The sequence below is a fragment of the Nansenia antarctica genome (assembly GCF_963989245.1).
Source record: "Nansenia antarctica genome assembly, chromosome: 3".
NCBI lineage: Eukaryota > Metazoa > Chordata > Actinopteri > Argentiniformes > Microstomatidae > Nansenia > Nansenia antarctica.
The window spans coordinates 47,988,309-47,990,125 of record NC_137688.1 but is presented as its reverse complement, the minus strand read 5'-3'; the positions used below and the strand labels follow the sequence as shown (position 1 = coordinate 47,990,125).

At 42.1% G+C, this 1,817-nt stretch overlaps 1 protein-coding gene across 2 annotated transcripts in view; it reads right to left on the bottom strand.

Annotated features, from left to right (window-relative positions):
- The window catches only part of LOC308152451 (fidgetin-like), a gene marked incomplete at its 3' end in the record, with an annotated part of 27,731 nt that extends 26,176 nt beyond the window's left edge, over positions 1–1,555 (bottom strand). The window contains exons 1-2 of one of the 2 annotated variants that reach the window (XM_080525437.1): positions 1,523–1,555; positions 554–584 (exon numbers count right to left, since the gene is read on the bottom strand). In XM_080525437.1, the coding sequence (XP_080381563.1) occupies positions 554–578 (25 nt within the window). In that variant the 5' untranslated portion in view covers positions 579–584; positions 1,523–1,555. Of the gene's footprint in view, positions 1–553; positions 585–1,249; positions 1,364–1,522 lie in introns of those variants that run through there. The other variant, XM_080525436.1, reaches the window with a different exon arrangement.
- Between the last annotated feature and the right edge of the window lie 262 nt (positions 1,556–1,817).

The window sequence follows — 1,817 nt, the reverse complement described above, 5'->3', positions numbered from 1 at the left end:
ACGTGGAAGCGGGATCGGCGCATGAAAGGTTCTCTGAGAGCTTATATTCTGGAAAATAACACAATCAACATGATGTGCTCGCAAAGCCAGAGCGGACATCAAGGGTCCGTCTGCTTTCATGACAGCCTCCTCAGAGTCGAGAAAAATCCTATCAAGCACTAATCATTTGTTTTCGTGGAGTGACAACGGCTCCCCAGATCTGCTAGTGCAAAAGGGTTGTTTTTCCCCCCAAACATCTAACTTGGTTGGGTGCAAGCCTATATACTGCATTAGCGATAAAAATGCAACATGTATCTAGCTATAAATTATACAGTCCTAGTCATATTTACAGGACATAAGGACAAACAAAAATACAGTAACCAAGCAGACCTGTCCACTAAGCCATTACAACTCTGACAGAACATGCACTATTTTGGCGTTTTCCAACAATATTATCTGAAAGAAACTAAAACACATGTTTACACAAAAACACAGCCACAACAACAACAACAACAACAATAACAACATCAGCGTATCAATACATTCAGTCAAAAATAAATATTGATCAACATACCATAGACGCTGCTGCTACTGATCATTTCTCGCTGCAAATAAAGGGGAAAAGAGGGAAGAACATTGACATTGGAAATATGAAAGAAGAGAAATTCCAAAGGTTGCTAAACATAAGACACTTTTTGTTCACGGTCTCAAATGTCAGTCTTCTGAAATGGGCCCTTCTTGTCATCAAGGCTACCCTGTTCAAATGTCTTACAGGGGTACCGCCAATAATACAGCCTGAATATTGTTATTTTTTCCAAATAAAAGTAATACAAAGTCACACAAAACCAAGCAAGGCTACACTGGGATAGCGGAGTCTAAACCCGCTGTTTCAAAAGCGATGAAGAGATGGGGAGCGAAAAAGACGACCCCGCTGCTCACTCGGATCTAATCGTCTTTTACGCATAAGACACATGTCACGCATGTTGTTGACATAATAAAAGGCCTAAATAAAGTTGCATGCCCTTAAAAAAAAGTCCACGCGCTAATCCCGTGCTTTAAAAATAGATGTGTCACAAGAACTGTGACATTGTATCCGCTGAACTCAAGGATGCATGCATAGGCGAGCCTACTTGTTGTAATCACCATCGGGCTATAATACGTATGAAAGTTGGCTACTTTTTCTTTTACAATTTAAACACCTACCCCACACGCACTATCATTAGAAACGAGAGATAGGGAAAATACGTTTCTCATTGCACAAAATACATACCATGCGTTTTTTTTCTCAACCAGAGCTGATGCGCAATAAATGCGCTCTTTTACGACACGAAAACGACCGAACTGCTCCATAAATGCATGCAAACTGTAAAACTTTAAACTGCGAATATAAACATTCTTAGAGATCCATAAGCGTTGTTTCAGAGGGTGGTGGTCTCTCCTATGTAAGCTATAACGCATCGGGCTCCCGTGATAGCCTTCGACTCCTTTCTCCCTCTGCTACTTTAATTGCGGATATCGTGGATCCAGTCCTGGAAAGCCTTACCTGTATGTGCTGCAGGTCGACCTCTGGGGTTAAGGTAACATCGATCCCTAGTGTTTGCTGATGAATGGGTATTCGGGTTAAGCGAGGCTGCGTGCGATTTGAAACCATTCCAAGTTAGCGCAGGGAACACTGACCACAGCCACTGCCATGTTGGAATTTCAAACCCTAAAACAGCTGCTTCGGAGGACTGACCAATACGCCTGACACTGCGCATGCGTTCATTTGCAATACCAAAAGTCCCGCGTAAACGATTCCAAATATGCTTATTATCGTGTTATAGCACTTGTGGTTACCT